General features: G+C 39.8%; 2 protein-coding genes across 5 annotated transcripts; both read right to left on the bottom strand.

Annotated features, from left to right (window-relative positions):
* Nucleotides 1-621: 621 nt before the first annotated feature.
* LOC111239870 (guanine nucleotide-binding protein G(q) subunit alpha-like) lies at nucleotides 622-12,323 on the bottom strand. 2 transcript variants are annotated; one of them, XM_022769791.1, is made up of 8 exons: nucleotides 11,985-12,323; nucleotides 11,622-11,778; nucleotides 8,860-9,044; nucleotides 5,579-5,733; nucleotides 5,154-5,282; nucleotides 3,567-3,696; nucleotides 2,824-2,977; nucleotides 622-2,155 (listed from the first exon to the last, which is right to left on the bottom strand). In XM_022769791.1, exons 2-8 carry the CDS (start codon nucleotides 11,755-11,757, stop codon nucleotides 1,965-1,967), a joined length of 1,080 nt encoding a protein of 359 aa, XP_022625512.1. In that variant the 5' UTR covers nucleotides 11,758-11,778; nucleotides 11,985-12,323; the 3' UTR covers nucleotides 622-1,964. The 2 variants fall into 2 exon arrangements, with proteins under 2 accessions (XP_022625512.1, XP_022625513.1); XM_022769792.1 differs by having other exon boundaries at nucleotides 12,059-12,323.
* A 1,590-nt stretch (nucleotides 12,324-13,913) lies between these two features.
* LOC111239905 (heterogeneous nuclear ribonucleoprotein K-like) lies at nucleotides 13,914-27,314 on the bottom strand. 3 transcript variants are annotated; one of them, XM_022769849.1, is made up of 17 exons: nucleotides 27,262-27,314; nucleotides 25,483-25,589; nucleotides 24,723-24,820; nucleotides 24,564-24,620; nucleotides 23,593-23,636; nucleotides 22,212-22,284; nucleotides 20,713-20,826; nucleotides 20,337-20,465; nucleotides 19,824-20,131; nucleotides 19,379-19,399; nucleotides 19,229-19,282; nucleotides 18,580-18,616; nucleotides 16,665-16,680; nucleotides 15,905-15,937; nucleotides 15,714-15,781; nucleotides 15,450-15,619; nucleotides 13,914-14,318 (listed from the first exon to the last, which is right to left on the bottom strand). In XM_022769849.1, exons 2-17 carry the CDS (start codon nucleotides 25,541-25,543, stop codon nucleotides 14,288-14,290), a joined length of 1,314 nt encoding a protein of 437 aa, XP_022625570.1. In that variant the 5' UTR covers nucleotides 25,544-25,589; nucleotides 27,262-27,314; the 3' UTR covers nucleotides 13,914-14,287. The 3 variants fall into 3 exon arrangements, with proteins under 3 accessions (XP_022625570.1, XP_022625568.1, XP_022625571.1); XM_022769847.1 differs by lacking the exon at nucleotides 27,262-27,314 and adding an exon at nucleotides 27,147-27,215 and having other exon boundaries at nucleotides 25,483-25,592; XM_022769850.1 differs by lacking the exons at nucleotides 19,379-19,399; nucleotides 27,262-27,314 and adding an exon at nucleotides 27,147-27,215 and having other exon boundaries at nucleotides 25,483-25,592.
* Between the last annotated feature and the right edge of the window lie 434 nt (nucleotides 27,315-27,748).

The following is a 27,748-nucleotide window of genomic DNA, read 5'->3' as shown; positions in this document are numbered from 1 at the left end:
TCACAAAGAAAACACAAATGTGTTTTTAAAAAGCCTCATTTGTCATTCAACATTTATTAGAGCTTCAAACTATAAGTAAAACTAATGGGCCAGTTATGTATTTTGATAATTGATTAATTGTCATTAGAGCCATTTTTTCAATATTCTTAAATGTGAGGATTTACTCTCAATTTACTTGATTAGTCAGGAAAATAAATGTTAGATTAATCAATAATGAAAATAATTGTTTCAGCCCTATTGGTTATTATATTCGCTGGATAATGTGTTTGGCCCAGCAGCCTCCTCACTTCTTCCTCTATCCTTGTAACATCACTAATCCTGCGTAATGCTGCCAATTTACATTCAGTGTCTTTCCTCCAGAAATAAAGGTGCTTTGCCACATGATATAAACTCTGTGTACAACACTAAAAAATATGGACCTCTATAACAGAAGTGCTGCCGCAGGTTCTGGCCAGATGGATGTATCACAGAGGAGGATTTCGGGACCGCTCCAGATGAGCTGACAGAGCAGCCAAGAAGACAAACATTTAAATTGCAAAGCAAAGAGTGTGCTGGAGCTGATTTGTAAATAAACACTAACAAAAAAAAAAAAAGAAAAAGAAAGAAAACCTCAGCAACAAATGAGCAGCAAACTGTTTATTTATACAATCAGATTAAAAAAACACTATGACTGCTTTAAGATATCGCAGTGACAGAGAAACAAAACCATAAATTAAACAGTACAAATTAGACTGTAATTATTTTTAACATGAAGGAAAGGGTCGTGTAAACATTAGTGCTGTGGATATGCTCTCATAAGCTTTTTATTCATGCATTTGATACCTTGAACAGCATATGAATTAATATCAAGAATGCTGTAGTTTAATGCCTCAGAGGTTATTTAACATAACAGTTATCTCCTCAGCAGTTAGCATTTCAACACTGACCTTGAAGCAAACAAAGGTGAAAAAAAAACTAGGAAAATACTGTACCATACGATATTTACACAACACATTGAGATAAACAACAGGGCAAGATCTAAAGGCATTTTAGCAAATTATTTTAAGGCAAGAAAACTACTTAAAACTCCAAATAGTCCCTGAACCAAGTGAACACTTTATTCTACAGTTTTGATATGAGACTTTAAAAAAACAGGAATGCGAATGTCTCTTTGAAATATGTTAAATTACAAGAAATTTTACTAATGCTGTGCTCACAAAGAAGTGGTTTAACACTGAACAATGCCCTCACAGACAAATGCAAAGTGTACAAAGTCAAGTGAAATTCGAAACAATGTGGGAATGATCATGCCCAACTAAGTGAGGTACACACATACAGACGATCGACACAACTAATGCTACAAAAAGGAAGTGTGCAAATCAATATCTGTAATAAAATAATTGTCATTAGTGTTAATTTTGACTCGTTTGCCATTAAGTCACCACACAAACTAAGCATTTAGAGTATTCCAAACAGTTCTTAACTTAGAAAAAAAAAAAAACTCTGACCAACTTGGGTTAGTGATGTGAGGTCCTGCATTGCAGTTAGTCTACATCCACTTCCACAGATTCCCTGAAGGACAGACCTAGTACATTACTAGTCCTCAAAGGCTTTTGAGGCCACTGAAATACTTTTTTCCCTCTCAATCCATCAATGTGCATTTATACTGTTTCTGCTCAACAACGTTCACAAAGAGCTCCATAAATTTCAGAGTGCATACTATAATAGACCCCTCACTAAAGAGGCACTTTAATTGTCGGGACACACTTCATTATAGCTGGAGACATCCATTTTCAAAGAGCCTAACAGGAAAATTTGAAATACATCAGTAGTACAGTCATTTGGCGACAAGCGCTATAGCTTCTCAATTTCCTGTTTTGGATTATAGTGTTCAGAAGCAGTGTGAGGCAAACCGAATCACTGCAGAGCTCTCCTGACTGCCAGCTGTACAAAGCTGATTGAATTATGACGCAGAGCCCACCATTTTAAACTAAGTTGTAGACTTCCAGGTTCTCATGCAAGATGTGGTCCTTCACCGCGCGGAAGACAAATCGAATGTTGTCTGTGTCTGTGGCACAGGTGAAGTGGGAGTAGATGATTTTTTTTTCGTTTGGATTGAGACTCACAAACATGTCTAAGATGAATTCTTTTCCTGCTTTGACATCCCGCTGGGGACCTGGTAGAAAGAGACAGAGGGCAAAAACAGCACATGAAAGTCACCAGAGCATTTCAGCAGTTACATAAAAGCTCAAGAATAAAATAACTGTAATATATAATGGTTGCAAAGCACTTAAGGGATACTATGTAACTCTTAAAAATAGACATAACATAATCTTCCTCTTATAAATGAAAAGTTGAATTCATAAGCAATAAAACTCACTCTTCATCAATTTAAGACATGCTGCTACAGTTTCAAAGCCAATTCATGGCTTTGGAATAAAAAAACAAACAAAAAAAACAGGACATTGTTTCATGTACTGTATGGATGTATGTACTGTGTTACTTGGTCCTGTTCTTGTTAAGCAGTCGCACACACAATTTTCTTTTTGTGATTCTTTGTTGTTGTGTAGCCAAATACATCAAATACACCCCTCTTCCTGCTGTCAGGAGTTTGGCATCTTGTTTTCTGGTGAATGATTCTCCATTCGCAGACCCTTGTTGATTCGAGTGTGCATGTAGTCGTGCCAACATGAGCCACTGTAAACTACTGGGCATACTAGATCAAGAGAGGCTGTAGCAGCAAAACCACGTGGTGTGTTGAATTAAGCAAACAACAGAAACATCATCATGCTCAGCTGCATTTTTTTTAATCATTTTTGCCCAGAATTAACTGGTTCCTCTTACCATCATATTCAGGGAAGTAGTCGACCAAATGTGAATACATGATTTTCTCCTCCAGTAAATCGATCTTGTTGAGGAACAAGATGACTGAGGAGTCTTTGAACCACTTGTAGGTGATGATCGTCCGGAATAAGGCCATGCTTTCCTCCATTCGATTCTATGGAAAAATCACAAGACACAGACATCTCAGCGGGAGCAGAAATATGAAATCAGACATAGTGTTTGAAAGCAGTACTTCAGCGGTGATTGCCTGTGTGAGCAAATTCAATTGGCTGTAATCTCATCAAGTGAACAAGCCTTGCTGAGAGCTGCACTTTTGCTGAACAGAGCGACTAAAGAGCTCCCCCTGCAGGTGAACTGCATGCACTGCCAGAAAACAGGGTTATGATGAGGTTTGTCATTGCTACCAGAAAGAGAGAGAGAGAGAGAGAGAGAGAGAGAGAGAGAGAGAGAGAGAGAGAGAGAGAGCGAGAGAGCGAGCGAGAAAGAAATAGAAACACAGACAGAGAGAGAGAGGGAGAAACTAGACTAGTGTTGGACTCTGTGGAGATCTGGGTCATCTCCACCTCAAAGGTTTGGCTTTAAACAAAAGAAACAATGTCCCTTTGTATTTCTCCCAGTGATTTATTTTTGCTTATCCCAAAGTGAGCCCATTTCTTTCCCATGTACAGACTAACGACACATATAGCAAGAGCTTATCTTGTACGTGTAGCAGATTATTTTGTAGGTAGCAGCCCTCATTTTACCTCATTGGCAGACTCAACAAGGACCTGATCATACTCGCTGAGCGCCACCAGGAACATGATGGAGGTTACGTTCTCAAAACAGTGAATCCACTTCCTCCTCTCTGATCGCTGGCCACCCACATCCACCATCCTACAGCCACAGGATTATGCCATCATTAAAAAGAAAAAATCATATTACCCACTCACAGACAGTTTTATTCTACAAATTGTGAGGCTGCGCTAATTTAATAATAAGGATAATATAACAGGAAATGTTTGAGAGTTGATTATAAGTAATTTAGACATGATGACTAAACAGGACAGTGTAATAAGTTCAAAAGGTTGTATCTGCTAAGTTAAGTGTACTGCAGCATTTGAAGAAAAAGTAAAGACAACATTTAGGCTCAATCTCAATATTACAGTAAAAATAAAATTTAAATGATATCTGTCTTAATATCACTATATCCCAACATTGCCCTAAAATTCATGTGTGCTAAGTGTTGAGGGGCTTTAATGCTTTTATTACATCCCCATGACAACCAGAACCGTCAGCATTTGTCTTTATGGCGTGAGGATTAAATTCAGGGAACAGAAACTTTCACTTCCCCAAAATATCTGCTGGTTTCAGATGGACACATTTCACTTCCAGAACCAGCCTAAATTGACGTCGCTGATGAGTGATATGAAACTACTTTATAAATGGGCAGAATAAGACCATGGATTTAATAGTTAAATGAGGTCCAGCTGTGCTCAAACAAGACTAAGACTAACAAGACATAATGGCTTCCAACTTGTGACTGGTTCCACAACAATGCAGTTTAGTCTTGTCAGAGGACACAGGAAGAAAGAAGAGAGTCTACAGCCAAGCTAGCTGCTCTGTGTTCCTGTACCTGGGCAGAGTGGTGCTTTAAGTGAAATGCTAACATCTACATGCTAACATGGTCACAATGACAATGCTAACATGCTGATGTAGGTATAATCTTTACAATGTGCACTTTCTTAGTTCAGTATGTTTTGTTTTTTTTTGCAGGTCATTAAACTGAAAGGAGCATGCATGACTGTTGGCTGTTGACATATTCCAGTCTGGACCAAAGTGGTAGACCGACGTTGCCATCCATAGAACCATACTACTATAAACACATGTGGGTGTTATTGTAAACTACGCTGTTAAAACTCTCATTTTAGGTTGGGCGATATGACAGTACATAGGGGAGAGATTTAACTATATTAGATATACCAACATATACAGCATATCCTCTTATTATCTCTGGGGGTATTAGGTAATTGTGGGCAATGTTGCTGAATCACTGAGAAGGACAGTTTGAGTTATTGTACTTATTTGTGTAGTTCACTGGATTGGCTAAGATCAGACACTCCCATCTGGTAATTTCATTTATAAACAATTAGTGCAGTGAACTTCCAGAAAATATATCATGAGAGAAACTAAACTGATCCAATTGTGATACTAAACTACACATAACAGTACCATTGTCAACTGTATATTTGCCTGTCCTACTCCCAAGTACTTTTTCACTCTTTATGCCTCGCCTGCAATAAAACCACTACAACATAAAATATAAGAAAATAAACAACAGCATGAACACTCACCTGAACACCACATTCTCCAGGTCAAAGGGGTATTCTATAATACCTGTTGTGGGCACCCTGACCCTCAAGACATCCTGCTGGGTTGGCAGATAAGCCGTATCTGCGATTCGATCCAAGTCATTCAGATAGCTGTAAACACAGGATGACAATGCACAGTGGAGTAAATGAAAACAAAACCAGACAGATAGATATGGAAGCAGCACAGGACACATTTATAGTAAAATATTGAAGTCATAGATGTTTCTGTTTCAGCCACTTCGCCACTATAATCAGTTATTTAGTCCTTTTAAGCCTTTTGTCAACAACCTTAAATGGAATAACCACTGAACTCAACCCTTCTGGAGTGTATTAAACAGACAATTGGCAGATGATACAGTGGAAACTATTTGGCAGAGGAGGAGTTATTCGTCTCTGTTTACACTCACTATTTGGTTGAGTCCGAGAGCTGGTATTCCCTCTTCCGATTGTAACATTCCTGAATCCCTGGATCACTCCACAGGCTCTTGATGGCATCCGCATATGGGTTTGTTAATGTTGTTACTTTCTCCACATCAACCCCACTTACAATACCGGCGCTGGCCTGAACAACAACAACCAAATGACACACTGAAATTAATAATTAAATAACTACAGAGTGCTTTACAGGAATATGATCTAATGTTTGTGGTCTTGTGCATTGTTTTTGTAGCATTATGAAACCTGTATGCTCACACATACGCTTACAGTGTGCAAAAATCACTTACATCCACAGCCACATCTTTTCAATTGGACGAGTCATAAGTGGTAAAGCTTAAAACAGAATAGAGAACCTGATTGGTACTACTAATCTTAGATTACATGATCAAGCGGAGTCCAATACCTGATTTAAATACTGTGTGATTAGAAAGTAGGAAAGTCTGCCTCCGTAAAAAGTAAGCTAATGTGGCAATTTGATATTTAGGAGACTGGCCAACAGCCTGAAGTTAGGTTGTCTACACGTGATCAGTAGAATTGTCCGGCTTGAGCCATTGTTGTGCCTATGATGAGAGATCATTTTTAGACTAAAGCTGCAATGATTAAATGATTAATCAATTAGTCCATCGACAGGTAATTATTGAAGTCCTTTTCTGTGGCTTTAGGACAGTTAGTCAGACAAACAAGTTATCACCTTGGGTTGTAGGAAATCATGATGGTTTTTGATTTTTGACTTTTATTGACCAAATGATAAATCGAGAGATCCATCAATTATGACAATAATCAGTTGCAGCCCTAATGAAAACTCTTGCTGGCTTACTCAACGTAAAATAATTACACCACGAAATGATGTTGGACCCCTCACTCTGTTACAAAAACCATGGTCAGAGTATCTCAAACCAAGAGATTTTACTCAAGCTGCCTTTGTGTCCTGCAGTAATTACCGACTGTAACCTCCACAGTAAGCTGATAGCGGATGTAGCAACGAGAGCACTGCTGTTCACCCTCAGTGTAGATAGTCGTTTTCCCTTTCATATGCATTCACTGACACAAAGACTTAAAGCACAAAGGCTTCTATGTGTCCCGGGTCATCCTGGATTTTGGTTTGTGGATTGATGTCCTCTGTCTTCTCAGAACTCTTAATCTCTATCACACCCTTACTGCCCTAATTTGTGTCTGATTAATAATAAATATTTCCCTGACTGCATATCCCTTGGGGTCCCACAGTGCAGCAGTTCATCCAGAAAACACTCAAGTCTGTTTGCTCTCATCTGCTGCTGCTTGGGACTCTGGGATAATCACATGGGAGGAGTATCATTGCCTCCAATAAACAGCCTTATTGTACACAGAGCTATTGCAGACATACTGAAACTGTAATTTTGTTGATGGGCAGCTGTGTTTGATGATCTGATGGTTTCTTCCACTGCTACAGAGATAAAGGGGATATTATGACCATGATACGAATGTCTAGCAGCTTCCTTACTAAGGTAAATTCCAGTGTTATGAAATACATCTGTACACACTGTAAATGGGCATAACCAGTTTATTACATCACTGTTAACTCCAAAGTAACCAATAACATCTGACGAGCTGTTTGCTGAGTCACATCTCTACACATATTGTAGGAATAGTAAGTAATTTTCCTGTTATGTCTGTCTGACTAAAATTTCTAACAGAGATTGTATGTGTTCAAAATGCCACGGGAGTTTATTTTTAGTTACTTTTTTATATTTCTGGGGAAAGCCATACTCTCTGAAGCCTTTGCCTTCTTTTTTCTTGCACATTTTAAGACTGATTTCATGGCTCCCGCTTCACTGCTTTCATGTTCCCACTCTTTGGAGAAACGATGGGAGAAATTTGAAGGAAACTGCTGTGCCAGCATCTGTTGTTCTTTCTTTTTTTTTTTCTTACCCCTTTTCTCTCCAATCTGTTCACTCCTCAAAATCAATCCGAAAAAAATTAACAATTCACTAAAAGCTCACTCTTACATCCAACCAACTGACTGTTTGCTGAGCCCCACCTCCATCAGTTATTGTTGTCACACCTGCCCGTTTTTTCTTCATCATTTTCAAAACAGTGGGACCTTGTGTTCAGACAGAGGTAGGAAAAAGCAGGTCGATCAGCTGTCGCTAACCGCCTAATTAAGCTTATTTAACTCCACGTGTGGGCTGAAAACATCGTCTCCACTGATTTTTGTTTCCAGCTGATTTTTGTTATGTTTCCAGCTGATTTCGTTTTGATATGAGAACGGTGTAAAAAGGCTCCTAATATGAAACTGATGGCCAAACACTCAATATTATGCTTAAAGTCTGAGCCTATAGCTAACAGGTCCTAGGCAAACATTTAGTATCCTCATCATCCACATAGAAGACATGTAAATAAAGAAGCAGTATTTTTCTTGTATTAGTGCAGAGCCATACAATTATTATAGGGAAAATATCCAACTGTTCTTTTGTTTAATATTATCATTTGGCTGCTGAGCTTTCATTCTTGAACAAGCCAGACATTGGTCATGTTTATGGTTTATTATTTGTATTTTCAAACATGTGGCACTTGTGACATTATAAAAGAGACAGCTTTTAGGATGAGAGCGCTGTTGCTGTTCAGGAGAGGGGTTTAGTGAATGGTCACCCTCCGGCCCGCAAACGCTCTGCACTAATATCTGCATGCTCAGTGACATGCTGTTATTTTCTGAGGTTCCACACAACTTCATCCTCACTGGTGGCAAGAAGGAAAAAAAAGTAACCCACTTCCTGACTCAGACTTGGCTAATGCAGCCCTCTTCTCATCTGGGTCTCATCCTTACTTAGAACTATTACTAATGTAGCATATTTGTTTGAGACTGCAAATTTGTGTGATTAATAAGCTCCTGCTGTTGGTTTGACAGGGACAGACTCCTGTATGATTAACAGGGAATTCTCTGTCTCCTTCCCCCTTTTGTTTCTTTTTGGCTCAGGAGTACCTGTCTGTACATGCCTGCAGTGTAACATCATGTGTACTTTCCAAAACGACAGCCTGCTCTGTAAGTAGGCAAAACTTTCTGGCAGCTGGATTGCGAATCTAAACACTGTTGCAAATTACCAGAAGTACTTTACCCTGAACACACAGTAATACACACTGCAGACTCTGTCGGTGCCAGAGCAAAAACCTTGCACACGCTTCTGTGGGAGTGTGTGTGGTAAAAACCTCTTCCTCAATCTGTCTGTGTAAAGCATAAAAAACAAAAGGAGAAAGAAACAATAGTCTGGTCTACCTTGTTGCATTCATACTTGTAGGGGATCTGTAATGTGTTCATGGCCTGGATCATGGCCTGCATGGCGGTGAAGATGTTCTGGTAGACCAGCCTTGTGAAGCCTCTCTTGTCCTCCTCAGAGTATCCGCGGCCATGGATGATCCTCATCTGCTTAATGAAAGTGCTCTTCCCACTTTCACCAGTTCCTGGCCATCAACAGATACATAACATGCATAACAACATGCATAACAACACACATGCATACACTTAAACAATAAGGCTGGCATTATGCTATTTTTTTTATTATCAATAAAACCCATCTGTCAAAACTTCCCTACGCTGTCTGAGCCTCTCAGCCCCAGGCTCATTGGTTGCTACTGAGGACATAAATCTTCACAAACAGCTCACAAATGTATAGCTTCCTTTTCAAAAGAGAAGTTACTCAATCATCAGTAGTTGTATATTTGTTGTGGACTATTTTCGCCATGGATTCATTTGGATTTGGTGTGTTAGTCAGCATTTAGGGCAGAAGCCCTACCTACCTACCTAGTGTTTCTGTGGATGGCAATGTCAGTCTGTCAGTCCACCACTTTGGTCCAGACTGAAATACCACTACAACTATTGGGAGAAAGTTTGTACAGACAGTCATGTTCCCTTTGGGATGAAGTTTAATCACTTTGGTGATCCATTGACTTTTCATCAGGTAAAACTGTCACTTTGACCAATACTTTGCTTTATGACCAAAAACCTGCAAAACGACATTCAATAAAATGACATTCACATCTACTTCAGCTGTACTTAGTGTTTAGTGCAAACTGACAAGTACAACACATTGTAGCTGCTAAACATCAGCATCTTAGCATCACCACTGCAAGCATGTTAGCATGTTGATGTTAGCATGTAGCTCTAAACACAACTACACCTGAGTATAGCCACCTGCATGGCCGTAGACTCTGTCTCACATGAATAAGCTATATAAAGCTTTCACTACACAGACAATACTTGTTATCAGGATCAATTTATTGTTAGTTTTGATTTCTTCATGGAATTTGTTCACAATATAAAATATAGCATGTCACCAGCCTTATCCCTTAACTCTGTGTGTTGTCAGACAAACAAAAGCAGAGGCAACAGGTTTTGATTATATGGTGTTTGAAGCACTTCCATGTCTCACTCTTATGCAATCTTGAACTTAAATTAATTACCATTGTCTGGGTTGTATCTTGTTTTGGGGCCTTATGGGTCTTGTGTTTATTCTCAGTCAGTTTTTACGAACAGTTTTTTGTCGTCTCACAACTGACTGTGTGTATGTCTGAAAAAGCTGAACAAGAAGAAGTTGCAGCATTTCCCCCTGCAGATGACAACGTTACAAAGCTTCAGCCAGTTAAAATGAAACAATGACACTTCAGCATTGACTATAGATGAGTTTTGATAGTAGCCTGCACTACTCTAATCTCAGCCTCACTAAAATATATATTATATTAAATGCTAGGTAGGATCATTCAGCATGATACAAAAAATACACAAATGTATTAGTGTAAGATTTCTTTAAAATACGCAGTCATTGTTTTGTCAGTGCTGTAGCAACACATCTGACTTTTGAACCTGAAAGGTTGGTTATACATTCATCAGAGAGTCAGTCATTTTTGAAAGCAGGATAACCACAAACAGCGTGACTGCCTCACACCTTAGACTTACTCACAGCATTGTTGATGCATCATTTGTCAAGTAACATAAATGTAACATGTGGCCTCCCAAGATGACGCAGCAATCATTCATTCATCTGCCAGATGGGACTAATGTGTGTCTTCTCATTAGTTTGTTATAATCAGTGGTGCAAGCACATTTACTGTAGCTGAGTACAGTTTTGAGCAGCAGTTTGATTATTAGCATTATTAATTATATGTTTATGCATTAATATGTAAGCAGCATTTTGCTTTTGTCAAGCTAAAACTAAATTTAACCTAACAACTAAGTACATGTACTAAACTACTGTACTTAAGACCAGTTTGGAGGTACTTGTATTTTACTTGAGTATTTCCATTTTATGCTACATTATACTTCACTACATTTCAGAGGGAAATATTGTGCATTTACTCCACTACATTTTTAACAGTGTACTTTTCAGATCAAGATTTTACATGAAAAAAAACAACAGATGTTTGTTTCCTCTCCCAATAATCATCTTGCAACCCCTCAGATTTATCTTGAGACCCTTTGTGCTAATTGTATATAAAGTAGTTAAAACTGGCTCCACCTCAAGCAGCTACAACAACAAAATGCTGCTTACACGCTGATACATCAGTATAAACAATCTGATACTGTACTACACAGCGAAGTCGTCACAGAGGATGTTTTGATTTTGAATGATAACTTTTACTTTTTTATTAAATTCTGCTTATAATATTTCTGTTTTGTAGTTCTTATAGTTAATGTTTTAATGTTTTTTGAGTTACTTTAATTTGAAGCCAGTGGTAATACACTACTTCAGTACAGTTTTTGAGTACTTTAGATAATCAAGTAGTTAAATTTTGTGCTACTTTATACTTCTACTCCACTACTTTGCAGAGGAAAATTTATATATTGGGATAAATTAACTCATTGGGATTTCACATATAAAACAATGTATTTTTACTTTAAATTTTGAATAAAATTGTAAAGGAGTATTTTTACAGTGGGATACTGCTGCTTTTACGGAAGTACAAGATGTAAATACTTGTTCCAGTATTGTTTATAGCAGACCCCAGAAGTGATACAGAGAGAAGTTATTTTTCGTCTCTTACCGAGCAGTAGGAGCTTGAATTCCCGGCGGGCGTCCTTCTTGTCCCGGCGGAGCTGCCTCTCAATCTCATCGTTGATCCTGCGAGCCTCTTTGGCCTCCGGGCTGAGGCAGCAAGCTCCCACGGAGCTCAGAATCATAACTCCTGGATAGCACTTCACCTTAAAGGGCACAGACACATACATAATGTTAGTTTTACAGGAAAATAAAAAAAAGCCCCGATATCCTGAAGTCAGTGTATACTTTGATGAACCCCTCCACAATCCCCACTGCATGCGCTAAAACTGTTCCCCTGAGCTGGAAAAAAGGTTTAACAAATGTAAATTTGAGGAAGTAAAGCAGTTATTCTCAAGGCTGTTTGTATTACCTTTATCCTCTCTTGAGAAGAGGAAATTAACTTTGTGCAACAACTTAAGAAGACTGAAGTAGCGAGTCTTTTACCCCTGGTGGCTGAGCTCCGGGCGTGGTGGGCGGAATATGGCGGAGTTTTACATGATAGTGCTACAGAATGATAGAAAAACGGCAAAAGTCATTCCCCTTTAAAAAAAAAAAAAAAAAAAAGGCTTGTTCTGCCACCGTTTCTGTCTCCGCTGTAGGTGAAGCTCGGTGTTATCCTCCTCAGCGTCCGGTTTTGTTTGTCCTGGGTGAAAAACCAACAGTGAACCATGTGACGGAAGGCTGTGCTCTGATGGGAAACCGTGTGGGCTTTCACTATTACATTATGGGAGCAAATTTCCGATGTTAACTAGTAAACTACGGATGCATGTGACAGTTAGAGCAACAGGCTGACACATCACCTTCTCTGGGAACCAATCACAACCAATACATGCACTGAACAGATATTTCTCATTCCTCTGTTGAAATAAAGACGAGCACGTACGTTTGGAGAATTGTAACACAGACTTTATTTACTCAACACCTGCAGGTACTACAGATTATCAGACACAGAAATACAGATATGACCTGACAGAAAACACCACTCTGGACTCACAAGGCTGCACGCTGCTCACATCCAACTGCATTTTAAGAGATTTAAAAAAAAAAAAAATAATAAAAAAAAAATAAAAAAAACTTTTAAAAGTGCTTACAAATTAAAAACACTTATGTAAGAATAATTGGATCTAACAGGTCAGATGTTAAAGTTGCATTACAGCGAGTCCATCCAGGCGAGCGGCAGAAAATGAATCAAATAGAGAAAAAAAGAAGATTAACAAACCTGTCTTTTAGCTCCACCTCCTTCCAAGAAAGTAGAAAGTAGTCTGGGCCATTCTAACCCCCCCCCCACACACACACACACACACACACACACACACACACACACACACACACACACACACACTTTATACAGCTTCTTGTCTTTCAGTGAAAAACAAAAGTTTTTAAAATTTTCTTTTTGATATATCACACTGGCACATTTATCCCAACTTAAAGCAAAAACTTTGACATTTTGGGAAATATGTTTGTTTGTGTTGTGGCTGAGTTAATCTAGTTGAGACACTACTCTCATCGAGGTCTAGGTCTCATCAAGACTGGAGAGTGGGAGGAAACTGCTAGCCTAGCTCTGCCCAAGGGTAACAAAGTCCACCTACAGTACCAACATCTCAATCAGAGTCTGGAACCCGTCCAATCGTCTTAACAGTGGCCGAGTTTTTATTGTCATTTAAGAGAGGGGCCTTTTATCCAGCCTATGAGCTTCAACTTCAGTATAATTAAATGATTAGAACATTAAAAGTCTTCATTTATATGAACAGATGTAAACTTGTACAAGAAACACTTATGTAATTTTTGCTAGTTTATATTTCCAGTAACCTCAACATTTTAGGAGGTTTTGACTGTTGGTTTATTTGGGCTTCGAGGAATAATGACAGGTATTTTTCACTATTTAACAATTGATTGATTAAATAAAATAATCATCAGATATATGTGAATAACTGTTGGCAGCAGCAACAAATGATATGAGCTTTTGGGGCCCCTGTGCGGTTTCAGTCTTAATTTAACCTAATTAAGAATTCATGGCAAATTAGTCCTACTTAGGATAGCCAAGAACTTTTCTCATCTAAAACTCAGAGCCAGAGAGCACTTTTCCTAAAATGTCAAACTATTTCTTTAACTCCCATTTTACAAAAAGCACTTTATTTGAAAGTGGAAAAGGATGTTGAATCTTGTGTAAAAATTAAAAGTTTATTTAAATGGCTCTTTAACCATTCTTGACACCATGCATCTTCATTTGGAGTGGGTCCTTCATCAGTTGAGGGAAGAAAAAAAAAAAAAAAAAAAAAAAAAAAAAAAAACTAAAAATCACATCATGTTCCTTAAAAAAAAGATTACATTCTGCATGCTGTACTGAAATGAGGGAGATAAGGGCCAGGGGTGGCTCACAACACAGAAAGTTATCACACAGATGAGTTTACTCCAATGACGGCACAAGAATCTCCCAGAAAATAATTACACCTGCACGGAATATGTTGTTGACTCCTTGTTTGCTGTTTGACAGCTTAAGATTTTTCAAAACTCCTCTAAATAAAATTAGCAATGTATAGATAGGTGGTGTAGTGTGTGACAGTGAGGGGAGTGGGCACATCTACCCAAAGCAGAGGAATGTAGGCTCTGAATAGACGGAGCAAACAGTATGGCAGCATGGCTTCACTCTTCTTCTTCAATTCCTTCTTCTTAGAAGAACCGACCAGAGTACTGCCTCACGCTGAAATAAGAGACAGATATAAGTAAGGGCATTTCATGAAAACATTAAGGATATTTATTTTAACAGGAGCATAACATGGGTCAGGAGTTGTTAATGCTGGATGCTGCAAACTGAAAGACATTTCTCATGTGGAGCAGAACTGTAAGTTATAAAAAGTATGCCAAGGTCAAGGCTGAAAATAAATTCTGTCTGCAAGACGCAATATGACTGTTGAGACCAGCTTAGCCATTTAGTGAGTGGGGAAAATAAATGTGTGAACTGAAAACTCTTCAAGATGAGATACTAGTGTAAAAAAAAAAGAGGCTTTAACGCCTTCTTTTTCTGGCATAATATACAAAATTTTAACATTTATCCAAGGCAGTAAAATGTTGAGTTAAGAAATATCAGGTTCAAGTTGAGCAGATTAGGGCTGCAACTAATGATTGTTTTCATTTTCAATTAATCTGCTAATTACTTTGTCAATTGTTTTTTTCCATAAAATGTCACAGAACACTGGAAAACGCTCTATATAATTTCCCAAGGCGACATCCTCAAAGTGTTTGTTTTCTCAGACCAACAGTAAAACTCCAAGAGATGTTCACTTTACAGTTTCAAGTGACAAGAGCAGAAAGAAGCAGAACCTCACATTTGAGAAACTGAAATCATAAAGCAAAGGGCCTGTTCTCCTTCAAAGATGATTAAAATAAATAATTGATTATCAAAAAGTGGCAGATTAATTTTGTGTCAATCAACCAATCAATTAATCGACCAGTTGTTTCAGCTCTAGACAAAATCAGGAGCTTTCTGGTGTTCAGGTTTTCTCACTGCTTATGATCAGCGTCGGGGGTACAGACTAAAGAAGCAGTAGTAACAGTGGTGTCAGTATATAGTGATATAGTACAATTAATATTGCAGCAACTATGTTCACTATAGGAACAACATGTTTTATCAGCTTTTAAGTCTGTGTGTGTTATAACTTTCCACTGGCATTTCTACAGGAAGTAAAGTGGAAGTGAACTATTTAAGACAGCAACTACTAAACTGTTTACTTCCACCCAGCAGTGGATGGTAAACAGGCCATCAGAAGAGACCAGGCTGCTGCAGTGTGATGATGAAGACCTTTTTGGGGGGTGGATTCACAGAAGCACATGCCTGTTCTGCAGCAGGTACTGGGCGTTCTGGATCTGGTCCTGTGTTCCTGTGATGGTGATGATGCGGTCCTCAGAGCCCTCTAGTGGTTCATCAATCTTGATGGATGCCCCAGACTCGTGGCGGATCTGCTTGATCCTCTGGCCGCCCTTACCAATGATAGAACCAGCCAGCTGCACAACAACCAAGCAGAAGTGAAATGTCTTGTCTGTCTTTCTTTACTGTCAGAGTCATGTGTTTTTGAGTGTCAATAGATGCTTTACTCACATCTTTAGGGATGGTGACTTGTGTTGTGATGACAGGGCCTCCTATGTCACTGTATGACCCTCTGCCACCTAGATGGTGAGAAAGTATATTTAAAGTGATTTTGTCTTTAAATAAAATGTGCAACAATATGAAACAATCCCTTTATGTTAGGAAACAAGACACTGGGACAATAATGATTCAGCTCCACTCACCAGATTGAAAGTGATCCCAGGAAGAATTGTTGTCTTTGAAAACATTGAAAAGGAAACAAGAAAGTGAAAAATGAAAATCCACCATCGTGACAGATAGAGTGTTAGTAAAGAAGCAATACAGCCTGACAGAACACCCAAGACAAGTTTCCCCTTTATGTGCTCTTACAGTGTGTTAGAGGGCAAGTACGTTTTTTTAAGGGAAATGATTATTCAATGATGTAATTCTGAGGATGTGGGGACATGTCAAAACTTGCAGCCACAGCTGCAACAACATGGTTTAATGGGGAAAGTAATATGAGTGGTCAGGCCACCCGACAGGTTTTAAACAAATGAGCATTACAGTTAATTCTTGAATAAAAATTTAAATCTCAATTTAATCAAATTATCCAGAACATGGTCAGAAAAGAAGGATAACATACATTAAACTGTCTGTTGTAATCATCCATTGCACTTTATAACTGAGTGCACTATGTATTATGATAAGTACAGTAGACAAACGATAAACCAGGAATCTGCTGCATTGACTTTAGCATCTACTTTTTGTAGATTTAAAAAGTAGTGGTCAAGTGGTTCTATGATTTGACTTGTTCCCCAGTGCAGTCTGCTGTTTAGCAGAGTTTATTGTGTCCCCACATGACATATGTGAAAAGGATGATGGCTAAAACCATGAAAATAAAACCTCAGTTAACAAAAAACAGGATTTTCCTTTGATGAATTAAATGTAGATCTGTGCAGGATTTATACAAATATCAACACTCACCATATCCGCCTCCACTCTGCATTTCAGGATCAATGGGACAAAAACAAAACAAAACAAAGATAAAACATAAAACTGTAATGTCACAATAATGACAGCATGCTCTGAGCGCCTTTTTAAGTTGTCTGCTCAATAATAAGCCACAAACTCTGTACCCATTCAACAATATCACAAACAACCTGGCCAATATGGGTAAGATTCTTTCTTGCATCAAGAACAGCCTGAATTATCTGAGGCACAGATTCAGCAAGGTGCTGGAAATGTTCCACGAGGATCTGAGTCAGGACCAATTCCACAGCGTTAAGCAGTCACTGCACATTTTTCAGCATCATTCATGCTTCAAATATCCCGTTCCACTTTATTTGAAAAGTGCATTATTGGTTTGAAATCTGAGGCCTGCAGGCCACTGAAACAAACTCATGTAATTTTGTGGCCATCCTGAGATAACAGCTTAAAGACGCAATATGTGGACACACCACCTTAGTCTTCTAGATTCCCACAGTGATGTACACTGTCAGTGTGAACAACTTGACAGCATCATCAGTTTGACTTGCAGTTCAACATGCACAATCTATAAGAAAGAAAAGTAACAGCTGCAGCAGTTGCAGACATGTTGCCATCTAAAGGCAAGGAAACAAATTCTTCCAGCAATTTTGACACTTGTGCCGCCTCCAGGCAATGAGTGTTAGAACTGCATTTTTCTTTTGATAGCTGCTGTGTGTCTATGTTTTCTATTTTACAGTTTCATCCTGCAAAATATTTCTGCTGAATACTGAGAAGACTAGGGAGTTCACACTGCCCTCAGACATCTGGTTACTTTGAAGACGGCCCTTAGTAGACAACATGAGGTGGGATAAAAAAAAAAGCAAAGTACATACTATGTAAAAATAAAAGGTAGAAAAGGAACATTACAAAAATATTTGACATTTTAAGAACTATGTCATTGCTTCGTTATATACGAAAATTGTCGCAGGCTGCAACTCGGACATAAGCACTTCAAGAACTTTGAAACTGGGTCAAAATATTCAACTTATTGTGCTTGAGCTTTCAACAATCTGGGATATTACATTTTTTATAGACATGTCATGTCATAGTGCTAATTATACCAAAGAATTAATTGCCCATATTTAGGACATTTAAATGCACAGTAATAATTTGCCTTAACCCAATAAATCCATCCTCTGGCTATTCAAATGGTAATGCATTAATGTAACAGTGAGAATTAGTTCATCACCTAAATATTCTAAATAAATAAAAACACTTTTTAGTTATCTGAGCATGCAAACACTTTGCAACTATATGCATTAAACAGTTGTATTTATGAAGCCTTCAGATGAGTAAAAGTAAAGTGATACATTTCTTTTATTATCTAAGGCTATCTTCTTATCCAGTTAAAGTAATTCTTCATCTCTTGAGGCTCTCACTGCTGAAGTTAATTTGCATTTTGATAAGCAAAATCAGAGTGGTCTTTATAAGTGAAGCTGTATTTATGCAAGCACACCATGTTTACCCTTAAATCTCAGGAATTCAGTGACTTCTATTGGTATTCATCTGATTAAATATATTCTTTTATCCTGTTGGAACAATTTGCAGCTAAGACCTGAAGGGAACCTGTTCAGGAATTGCTTTGGTTTCAGCTCAAGTTGATTTGCTAGCCTGGTGGATCTCTGGACTACGTACTCAGCTGCTCTGCGGTAACCAAGGAGACAAGTGTTGCCAGGCAACAACAGGCCAAGATCAGTGTGCATACACAGTGAAAAAGCAGCACTGTGTCCATGCCTCTGTGCTTGTACTACACTCAGAAAGAGGAATTCCAATCATCTCATCTGAAACACAATTCACAAACACTACACAACTAGGAAGCTACAACCACACAGCCCGGCTAAGCTTAGCACCTGTAAACACAGACGGCACTCACCATGCTGTCATAACGGTCTCCTCTTCCTCTTCTGTCACTACACACAAAAAAGGTATGCATTAATATAGTAAAGTTAATATAGTTTATCTTCTGTAGAGGACACTTAACACCACAGCATCAAGCAGGTCACGGCTGTTAGATTGGTATTTAGAAAGCTGTGAGTGTGAAAGGACATGCAGACTCTACAGATGACCTGTGATCATACTCTGAATCAGGGCTGGTGGGTTGACAGTCTGCCGCTGAGCAACTTTCACTGATATATGTCGCTGTACTTTGGGAGGAATCATATTAACATAAATCCTATAATTTAGCCAGGTGGCAGAGAGTGGCCCTTATTTGAGGCAAGCTTATGTCAGTGTGAGGCCATTATTTCTAATTTCCCCTGTTAGCTTGTTGATACAAACTCAAAATGTACCTGTTGTATTAACTTAACCATAATATATAATATTTCCACAGATCTAAGTATCAGTACAGAAAGAGTCATGTCAGGCATTCTACTTCTCCCAAATTATGTTAAGCTACCATGCCTAAAACTCAACACTTCCTTCTGAATTTTCACATTAAAATGTCCCTTTATACACAGGCTTTTGGCCATTATTTCAAAACCAGCTTTTATATGATAATTTGCAGTATTGACAATCCTACTCACCTTGGTCTGTCGTCCATGCTGCCGTGGTAGCTGCCATGTGAGAACCTGTCTCCCCTGCAAACATTGACAGACAAAGGAAGGTATTGGAAAAATAAAACGTAAATGTTCAAAAGTATCTAAGCAATTGGGTGTCTGAGGGTTTGTTCACACCTGTGGTTTGGTTTATATGATCTGGAACAAGGAAAAATAAGACATCACATTGTTACCTTTTTTTACCTTTTAGTTCACACCTGCTTTTTATAAACTACCACAGAGCTAATAGGTCATATGGACAGTTTCCTTTTCATGGAGTGGTGTGCATACACGTTAACGTGGTTACAAAACAATCTTGTCCTCAAGCCTGTACTTATACAGCAAATCCATCAGCAGTTCATGATCAGTTGGTGGATTTAACAGAAGATAAGCTTTCGTATTCATGTTAAAATCACATATCTACTATTAGTTTGAGACCACAACTGAACTGCTCCAGAGTCTGGTTAGAGACAGACCAAGACCCTTCTCTTCAGGAGAACTCGGTCAGAGTTCAGCCGACAGTTTTCAAAGCAGCCCAAACGAACCAACCCAAACACACTGGAGTTCATTTTAACCTCCTCACCCTCCTCTTGGTGGCGGAGGCGGGGGAAGAGGCAGGTTACGTGCACGACTGCCGCCTCGTCCACCTCTGCTCAGCGGTGGTGGAGGACCCCGGCGGGGGCTCATGTCATCGTAGTCCCTTCTGGAGGGAGGCATGGGTCTGTTGCCACGAATTGGGGGCATTCGCTCAAAGCCCCCACGCACACGAATGGGGAAACCCCCAATGGGTCGTCTGCCTCTCTCCTCAAATAACATGGTGAAACCTCCATAGTCGTATGTCTCATCGTAGAAATTTGGGTCATAAGGCTGGGCACGACCTTTGATTGGCGCCTGCAAAATGAAAACAAAGGAAATTAAAAAGAAGAGATCGTAATAGACTCTCCTGCACGGAAATAATTGTTGAAATAGTTGTTTTGTTTAAAGCACACAAAACGATAATCTTCTTAACATTTCACTTCTCAGTGATGGATTTCAGCTTCAAGTAACTATTATTACATCTGCATGTGTGCATATGTTCTCAGTGCTGTAAACTCACCTCTGACACCAGCTCCAGGATCACTTTTATACATTCAATGACACGTTCTGGCTTTCCTCCCACCAAGACGACTCTGTCGGTGGAGTGTGGGCAGCACTCCTGGAACAACTTGATGGTGGTCTGAGTGTTCTGGCACGTAGAAACAAAAATATGAGACCAGACCATCAAAATTCACTTTTGAGCGCTTCGCTACTGAACTAGCCTTATCTTAATAGTCAATCAAATCAAACACATTTTAATAGTTCAATACATACATATGTTCCCATACAGTCATCATTAACTATAAAACAATTATGTCTCTAATAAGTCATCTACAGGCCATCAGTTCGTGCAAAGCACCATGGCAAGGCTCCTGCTAATCTGGACTCTGTCCTACCTCTCTCAGCTCCTTTATCTTGGCACCTTTCACCCCAATGATGCCCCCTGCCAAGCTCTGATGGATCAGCAGGCGAAGCTCACAGTCAAAATCAATCCCACTGTAATGCTGGTACTAAAGAAACAGCACAAGATCAGTAATGTCAGTGGGGCCTGAAACTCATCCTATAGTTGCAGAAACAAAGCATTTCTGCAATTAAATAATCTATGTTGCCAATGAGTGGAGAAAAAAAAAAGATGGCCATCCTACTTTATGTAAACCCAACATCTAGTCGGATTTAAGTTCAGTCCACACAGAGAAATGTAAATTCTGTACAGGAGAGTCAGAATCACAGAAGCAATTTGGAAATCCACTGCAAGCTGTTAAAGGACATGTGCTGTAAAAACTCTTGAAAATATCACTTTTGTTCATAAAAACAATAGGAATTACTATTTTACTTCCCCGAAATGATGGAACTTAAGAACCAAAGCACACACAGGCCTCAGGTCAGGTACTGTATATCATTTCAGATTAGTGAATTCTCAATGAAAGGAGCAACCGCATACTTTTATCTTTTTTAATCTAATTAAAATTTGATTTGATTATTAAAAAAGACTTTTGTAGAGATTTGAGTGTACTGATGCTCCTCTCCTTGAATTTGATACTTTTTTTTTTTTAGCTCCAGCACAGCAACTAAGTCTGATACCAGGTGAGCAGAGTATAAATTTTTTCCTCTCTATTTGACTAAATTTGCGAATTTTCACACTCACACTTTTATACTAAATAGCTGTAAAATAAGCAGTATGTGTCAACTTTAGAGGATATTTTTTAAAGCAGCATGGGGTAACTGACAGACCTACAAAGACCCCAAATAATTGGCACTAAAATTGCTGCTGCTGCAGTCACAAAATTTATTAGATGATAAAAAGGGACTCTCAATATTTCATTGCAGCATTTTTCAAACACAGAAAACAGTACTGTTTTAGAAGAACAGTGGTGGAAAAGATTGAACTCATTAAAAAGCTAAGATTCATCTGAGTAGAAAAATCAACAATATAACAACAAAGGTGCCATTTGGAAAATGTATCCAAGAACAACAAAGTAAGATGCATGTGTTATGGGGTGCACAAAACCTGGAGCAGTATAAATGTGTAATTGTTCACTTTGTTGTTCAGACACATCTGAAGCAATGTGCACCATTAGCAAAATATTGTAATAGATCAACATTAGTATGAGCTGCCATTGCATGGGAGTCACTGCAGTGATTGGTCTGCACAGTCAAATAACAGATCCAGGCTCTCACATTGACCTGAGCAGTTTAAAAAGACCACTGCAGTAAAACTGTAAGGGTGACTTATGGCCAATCAATGAGTGTTTCTGAAGTAGAGCTCTGCCATTTGATCCAATGAGTCCCAACAAAGTAAAGGGTTGTTATTCAGGTCACGGCAGTTTCGTTGTGTAAAGTTCAGCTCAGGTTTTGTCATTTCATCCAAATAATGCTAATTAACATGGTGGCTCACCTCCTCTAGAGTCGGTATGATTTTCAGCAGAATCTCTCCAATAGTGTCGATGCTGGCATTCACACTCAGGATCCTGTCAGGAACCATTTTGTCCCAAAAGGAAGCAAGGCATTACAAGGGGGACAAAAACTAGAACACAAAACAAAACCTGATAAAGAAAAATAAATAAATAAATAAAATTTAAAAAAACACGCGAGAAGCAGTCCAGCAAAAAGTTACGGAGAGACTTACAAAAGATTTCCAACTAAACAGGAAAAATTAAGACTACGCACAATTATAACTTTTCCCAAACACTAAACTGATTAAATAAGAAGCTGACATGCACTCAATCTAATATTATTCTCAAAGTAAGAGAAGCGTTGGGAGGATGGGCAGCTTCAGAACGGCTCAAATTAACGTGAGACTGGCCACACAGATTTGGGGAAGGGGGTGTGAGAGAGAGAGAAAGAGATCTTCTATAACCATCCCACCACCAGCAAGTTGAGGAAAAGGAACGTAACAAACTGAAAGAATAACTTGCCATGACAACTGCGCCTCCAGCACACCTTCATTGTGACCAGGGGGGGTTGGGGGAGAAGGGAGAGGTGGGGAGGAGAGGGCTTGGGGCTGAGGTGAGGAGGAGACGAGGTGGGCAGTAGAAAAAGAGTAACAGAGCAGAGGAGTTGAGGTGGGGAAGGAAATATGAGTGATTACCAACTACTCTGTGGCACAGGACAAGAGCAGGGTTGGGGTGGGGGGTTGGGGGTTATGAAAGGTTTGGCAGGCAGCTCTGATCTGATGTGGCCTGAGAGAAATTTAACAGAAGGGATGCAGCACAATGAAATAAAGAGACGACATTAATGACTGACAGAGTGGGGGACGGAGCCTCCAGACAAGAGCCAGTGCTCTCTCAGAGATAATGGACAGTGATGCTGAAAAAAGTGGAGGGGGAGGGGTGGAGGAGGAGGAGGGGGTAGGGGTGGGGGGTGGAGTCGGAGGTGAGGGGGCCAGGTGGGCCGCAGAGGACAGAGCGAGAAAAAGATGTCTGCTTTCTACAAGTTTCATGGTAAAATTAAACATCACAGCAAGGAAAAACAACATCCAACAGCTGTGTTGCTAACCATAAAATACCAACTACTTGGTAGTGGGTTGTCAGTGATTCTCTGCATGGACAATAAACTGTAATGACAAAAAGTCCAACTGAATGGAGATGCTTAAAATGGACAGAAAAATCAAAAGGAACAATACATGTCTCTTACAAGTGGAGGAGGGGGGTGTTTGGGGGATGGGGAGTATACTGTCATGTATATAAAAATGTTAAAATGAAACAGAAGGCAGGTTATCAAAGACATGTGTTTCACTGTTCTAATCAGGCAGTGAGGCAATAACTGGTGGGACATACCGCTCTGGGCCACTGCTGTCTGGGACTGATACACTGGCATTGTACTGCATGGGCCGAGGTGGTGGTGGTGGTGGTTGTGGTGGTGGTTGTGGTGGAGGAGGTTGGCATTGGGCGGGGGCATTCAATCACAAGATGTCAAGTAAGGCGCCCGTTTAAGGAGGGGCACGGTTTATGGGCGGGGCCAACCGGGAGTGTCAGGTGGGCGGGCGGGCGTTCAGGGGCGGGCGGAGGTTGGGCCAACGTCAAGGTGGGCAACGCAGGAGGGGCATGTCGATCCAGTACATGGGCAACGGAGGAAGGTGGCCAAAAATAAAAACAAAAAAAGTAAAGGAGAAGGGAAGAGGGGGAGAAGGAATACATTTTTAATTGAATACACGCTATACTTTGTCCCAAAAGTGAAGAGAAAGTGAGAGACTTGAAACTGTGGTGAGTGAAGAAGAACAGGAGGTGTGACCTGGACAAAGATAAGTTTAATAAACAGTCTGGAGCACTACAGAGATTTACGTCCCTGCAAAAAAGGTTATGTCCACTCAGGTTTTCAGGAACCTGTTGTCACTTCAAGGTCAAACATAGCTTCAACACTGTGAAGGGAACTGGAATCAGGCTGAAACTCACACGAGGACTGGAAACAAAACCCAACAGATCTGTCTAACAAGGTCTCCCTTGTCAGTCTACAAGAGCCAACTTGGTTTAATCGCCTAACAGTGCATGTCAATTCTTGATATCAAACGATTAAAAACCTGCTGGCAAGAAATCTGGGACTGTTTCTGTGGGAATTCAATGAATTGGGGGTTGGAATAATTTGGAATTTAGGTTTGGATTTTTTTTAAATATCTCTCGACAGCACTTAAATGTAGCACAGTTGTTAGGTCCAAAAAGACCTATGCAGACTCTGCAACAGAAGGGGCATTAGCCAACTAAACTTTCTCCGCAGCTGCAGAAATGTTAGCAGCATTTTATCTGTTACTCACGTCCGTGCGTAGGGCTTTTATGTTTTTTCCACCCTTTCCAATAACAGCACCAGCGTTCTGTGAAGAGAGAGACGTTTTCCTTAGACAAAAAAAATCTCTTTTGATCAATATGAAAAAAAAACAGCATAATGGCCCAATGTGAACTGAATGGGTTTTTACTTTGCTCTGAAGCAGTACACGCAGCTCCACCATCTCGTCTGTGTTCCGCGAACGTTTGAAGGCCTGCTCCTCATCCATGTCCTCAGCTGGGCGTTTACCTGAAGGGGAAGACAATTCAGATCAAATCTGAGCCAGGCAGTTTTTCTGTAATTCATGGTTTACAGCAGACTTCTTGGGTAATAACTTTAAGGCCACTGTTCAGAATTGGATCATTTCCAAATTTGGCACCCCAGTATGGCAGTATAAAAAATGCGGCACTATGGTTTTGGAATGCTTAGAATAAAATGGCAAAGCAAAGGGCTACGGCCACTGAAGGGTTAATAGAAGTGACAAAAATATAAATAAACGGCGACTGCGAGATCTACAGTATGTTCCACCCCAAGAATGGGTTTCATTCAGCAGCCAACTGTATCCTGGAATATGTCCAGCACCACCATGTACCCTTCCTGGATTAAAACACAGGCAGATCTGCTCAGGGCCCACAGAACAGCAGTATCTTGGACAGGAGATTCCCTCAACCATCTGACATGTCCACATGCTACATAGAGGAAGCCAGAAAAATTTCATTTTTTCCCTTTTTTCTCCCTTGAGTGGTCTAATTAGCTGATTTATCTACACACTCTATTTTCAAGATGGATGTAACACTAGACAGGCTCGGTTCGTTTTCTACTTAGTGCATGAGCTCATTCATACAGTTTACATTATGGTCATGAATGGCTGAGTTTTCTCTTTGTCACGATGACAATGTGTATGATCTTACTATTAGTGTCAGTGTTGCTGAATGTGATGTCTTCGTCCTGCTGTTCGATTTTCACCTCCATTGTCTTGCACCTGCCGAGGAATACAAACAGGCTCCTCTCCCTGGATCTGCTAAAAGACGAGGCAGTAATACAATCAGCTAAGCCACATATTGCACGTTGCAAAGACCAATCTGATCAAATATTTTGATTAGGATAATTATCTTACTATCATTTTATCTGCCAATAATTTTCTTGAGAAATCGATTCATTGTTTGGCCTAGAATAGGTCAGAATATAGTCCATCACAATTTCCCAGACTGCATCAAGTGTCTTGTTTTGACCAACCAACAGTCTAAAACCCAACGATATTCAGCTTACTGCCACATATGATGAGGAAAACCAGCAAATCCTTTCAAATTAGAGGACTTGGACCCGGCAATCGCTTGGTAATTTTGTTTGATAAATGACTGAAACTACTGATCAATCATCAAACTAGCTGAAGATAAATTTTCATTGCATCTTCTACTGAATTCATAATTTCAGGTCTAATTTTGATAGCTGACAAGTGCGGCTAAGAAAGACAAGATCATATGAAATCATGAGTGAAGTATACATGAAGCAGCATTCATGCTGTCTGATTGATTAAACGCTCAGAATATAGGATTCAACAGTTCACTCCTACATGAACTATACCAGTGCCCAAGCTACTGTATTATAGATTGCACAAAATTGACAAATGACAGACACATAAATATATGTTTCTGTTTTAAATATGGAGCTCTATTTTTAATATGCATCTTGTCTTTTTAATGAGTCTTGTTTTGAATATATCTATGAGTTTTAATGTGTTTCTGTCACCCCCCCACCCCCACCCGTGACCGGTAGAGAATGATATCTCACTCCAATGTGTGCAAAGTGTATATTATGGAAGTGACAATTAGGTCTCACTCTGAACGCTAGTATGCACAAGCAGTCCTCCTACATGCACATCCCGCTGCTGCTAGTTGAACACTGTAAAAGCAGTCTGCACTTCTGCAAACATCACCCTTGTACCGAGGCCTTGCCAAACTTATAGACATGGTCTGGACTGGTCAACGCCTACATAGCTTGGGAATAAGCAGCACCCATTTTAACTACTACGGGGTTTTCAAGAGCAGCCACGGCCACCACAATGTTTGGATAAGGCTCTCCAGAAAACACATATTCATAGGCGCATTAGCGAAGCTCATCACGCACTGTAACTTACTATATCAACCCTTTCTGTCCTTTTTATGTCCAACTAAATCCAATACAGCTATCAGCAGAAAGGAAACTGCGCAATTCCTTACACGTAAAAGGAAAACGTGTTTGTCACCTGATGTGTCTGCCTGCAAACAGAAGTTAGCTAGCCTGTCTGCGGGTGTTGCTAAGTTGACATTAGGTTACTTTGCTATGCTAACAGCTCTGCTAAGCTAGCCAGTTGCTTTCTGTGCGATTCGCGAGGCGTGTCTGCCAGTTTCACTGTACACGTTGCGACTGTACAACACTCACTACCGAGAAATAACATGAACACAACGGAACAACCGAGCTATGCTCCTAATGTCAGCGGCGAAATCTTAATATGTCAACCATAGCTAGCAAACAGGGTTAATGACGCGACGCTATATTACCGAACTACCGAAATATAACAGTTGGGAAAACAAACCTGCAGTAAAACCACGTTCACTGCGGTCCACCGCGGTCTCCTCGCCCTGAAACGTTTGCACGTTTTCAGCATGGAGAGAAGACTCTGTGGGTGAGCTCGATTCGTTGACACTCACCCAGTGGTTTGTTTCTTTTGCTTCGCAGGTCAGCACAAGCGGGCGGGGCTAAGACACATTAAAGTCACCGAAATGAATCGATGTACCCGTATAGCAGCGCGAGAAGAATTTATAAAAGCTCTCCCCGCATCGGTGGAGATCTTGTCCGGGGTGAATGCTCACAGGCAGCTCCTCTGCCTACTATCCCGCCTCCTCCGGCAGACTCCTCCGGCAGACACCCCCGTCTACCTCCAACAACCACTCCGTGACAAAGTGAGGGTTTTCATGTCCTAAACAACGACTGTCAGGTTCGTTTTTAGCTTGTTAAAGCTAGGTTTCCTTTGGATTTCACAGCTGGTTCACAGTTTAACATTCTACCAATATATTGCCCCAGATCCAAAAAGCCACTGGGACATCCACTGGTTCCACTGGTTTTAGAAATTCGGGTAGTTAAGTTATTTGAACCACTAAAGTAGGCCTACAATATCCTTAATTAAAGTTGTGTTAA

Source organism: Seriola dumerili, unplaced genomic scaffold (assembly GCF_002260705.1).
Source record: "Seriola dumerili isolate Sdu_G_001 unplaced genomic scaffold, Sdu_1.0 BDQW01005691.1, whole genome shotgun sequence".
In the NCBI taxonomy this organism is placed as follows: domain Eukaryota; kingdom Metazoa; phylum Chordata; class Actinopteri; order Carangiformes; family Carangidae; genus Seriola; species Seriola dumerili.
Note: the sequence above shows the minus strand (reverse complement) of the source record. Positions and strands in the feature narration are given on the sequence as shown.